Source organism: Salvelinus fontinalis, chromosome 25 (genome assembly GCF_029448725.1).
Source record: "Salvelinus fontinalis isolate EN_2023a chromosome 25, ASM2944872v1, whole genome shotgun sequence".
NCBI lineage: Eukaryota > Metazoa > Chordata > Actinopteri > Salmoniformes > Salmonidae > Salvelinus > Salvelinus fontinalis.
In genome coordinates, this window is record NC_074689.1 from 31,667,647 (window position 1) to 31,670,513 (window position 2,867).

General features: G+C 44.2%; 1 protein-coding gene across 1 annotated transcript; it reads right to left on the bottom strand.

The window, feature by feature from the left end:
- Positions 1-269: 269 nt before the first annotated feature.
- On the bottom strand, positions 270-1,731 carry LOC129823127 (ribosome biogenesis regulatory protein homolog). Its single transcript, XM_055881895.1, has one exon. The coding sequence runs from the start codon at positions 1,710-1,712 to the stop codon at positions 630-632; it is 1,083 nt and encodes a 360-aa protein (XP_055737870.1). The 5' UTR covers positions 1,713-1,731; the 3' UTR covers positions 270-629.
- Between the last annotated feature and the right edge of the window lie 1,136 nt (positions 1,732-2,867).

Sequence of the window (2,867 nt, forward strand, 5' to 3'; positions counted from 1 at the left end):
CTCATGTGGCATTACAGTCTGTAGCTAGAGCACATGGAAGTTGTGAACTTCCTTGTATATAGCCTTGTAACTTTATCTTGGTACTTTTTTTATTATTATCTATTTGCATATTTCCTTACTTTTAACTGCATTGTTGGTAGAGCTCATCAGTACGCATTTCACAGTAAAGTCTACACTTGTATTCGGCACATGTAACAAATAATATTTGATTTGCCATTGTGCTCAGTGAAAGTACAACGTACTTTCTGATAAATCACACAAAAAACCCATCTTTATGAAGTTGATTTTAATTGTGTTGAAAAATATCAAACATAACTCTGTACCCAAAAGTTACACATTGCATTGAGAAATATACAACAAATTGTGGACACAAGGCAAATCAACACCATATACCATTTTTACACAATGTCATGGGTGATCTATTTACAATTTGCATGAAGGGACAGAAGCCCCTCCCTCCTATTGCACCTGACCTGCATTAAGGGGAGACAGATCAGGGACACATCACTCCCAGCAACATGACAACCTGCAGGTGGGAAACATAATGAAGCAGGCAATTCATACTGTGCAGTCTAATACGTCTCAGACAAGGCTCTTGTGATGTATGACAACGTTTCAGATGTTCCCCTTTAGCGTTTCCCAGCTCCTTTTTTACCTCCAGGTGGTCCTTGACCTTTACCCCCTGCTCTTCCTTTGGCACCTCCTCCTTTACCCTTTCCACTCCCACCTTTTCCCTTTCCAGAGAAATTACCACCCTTGCGTCCCTTCTTCCCCCCCTTCCTAAATTTCGCTGCAGACTCCTCTCGGTCATCCTCTCGCATTTGTTTGTTTACAGCTTTGTTGACGTCTAGACGGGGTTTCTTACTGTCCATCACTTTCAGCAGATCCAGCTGCCTCTGCTTTTCATTGGAAAAGTTACCAATGACCGGCTGGAATTTCCTCTTCTTCCCGGTGTTTCTGGGAGCTTTCTCCTTCGGTAGGCGGTCTTGGAATTTACCTGCGGAAGCTGTGGATACCTTGGCCACATTGACAGCCCTAATCAGGTCAGTTGTGGATTGCTGCGCGGTCGGTGTGAGTCCAACACCCGGTACTTTGATCTTCTGTGCCCTGGCTATGTTCCTCAGGCGATGCAGCTCGTTTTTTGCAACCTTCTCCTTCTTGGCTTTGTTCCGTTTGGCAAATTGGTCCTCGTTGGGGTCGGCTGTTTCGGGGACCTCAATCAGCCACTCTTTCGTGCCATCATTAACACGCTTGTAGCCCCAACGCCGCTTCCACTCTTTGGCAACATCGTCCCATACCAGGTTCGTTTTCTTCTTCTTTTGGATCCCCTTCAGTTTGGCGAATTCCTCCCATTTGGTTGGAGGCCTGGGCTTCGGTGGGGGCTTCTCTCTCGGCAGTGCAGTGGTCGGCTCGGGTAGTTTGACTACGATTACCTCCTCAACTCTCTCTGTGGGATGCTTCCATATCTCGTTGATCAGGAGCTGCGTGTTGTCACGAGCTAGCGAGCGCAGGAAATCGTCTTTCTTCTGTTCACGGAACTGTCGAATGTCAATACGGTTCTTGTCGTATGCGACCAGGTTTCCGATGTCAAACTCAAGGTCCAGTTCTTTTTGAACGGTGATACTTTTGAGTTTTTCAGCCTCATCTTGTTCAGCTTTAGCAAGCACGTCTTCTATACTGCACGCAGCCATTTTTGGAAGCATGTCCGACATACGTGTGTTTCATGTCACGTGAAAGGTCACTAATTTTATTTCCGGGTTAAAATGTCCCCATTCGAAAATTAATTCCTCATGTCCATGCGGTGGAGCCATTGTCTTACTTTTCTTGTTGCCATGATTACAATTTATGATGTTTTTTTAAAATCCAGTCTCATTTGAACAAAGTTAATACTTTGTTCAGTCAGAGTACAGAGTCAATGTGTAGGTAGAGTTAAAGTGACTATGCATAGATAATAAACAGAGAGTAGCAGTAGCGTAAAAGGGAGGGGGGACAATGCAAATAGTCTTGGTAGCCATTTGATTAGCTGTTCAGGAGTGATGTACTACCCTCTGTAGTGCCTTGCGGTCGGAGGCCGATAAGTTGCCATACCAGGCAGTCATGCAACCCGTCAGAATGTTCTCGATGGTGCAGCCGTAGAACCTTTTGAGGCTCTGAGGACCTATGACAAATATTTTCAGACTGCGGAGGGGGAATAGACTTTGTCGATCCCTCTTCACGACTGTCTTGGTGTGTTCGGACCATGATAGTTTGTTGGTGATATGGACACCAAGGAACATGAAACTCTCAACCTGCTACAGCCCTGTCGATGTTATTGGGATTGCATCATCTGTGGATTTGTTGGGGCGGTTTGCAAATTGGAATGGGTCTAGGATTTCTGGGATAATGGTGTTGTGAGCCATGACCAGCCTTTCAAAGTACTTCACTTGTTGTTAGTAGCCTTAAGTCAAATTAAAATGAAAACTGTTTAAATTAAACCTTCTCAAATTAGCCTACTTTCAACACTCATGTGCTGTCCTCAACAGCTGCTGCTCCATAGCGATGTAAGTTATGTCAATTACTTGAATATGGCTTATTGTGAGGTCAGTAAATCTGATAAAAAATAGCTTCATTATGGGCAATGAAACATATCGTTTTTTTATTAAAATCAATTATAGCAGTAGCAAGCTTACCTCTGGTCCTCCTCATCTTCGTGCTCTCCCTCTCAAACTGAACATCAGTAGGCCTAGCCCGCGCGCACAGATATTATTTCTTTACAAACAAAACATTATTTTCAGATGAAGCCTTTGACTCGCCACCTGAAGTGCCACCATACACAGGACAGTCATTGGTTAGGCAGAACAAAAAGGGTTTACATCAGCAAGAGCAGG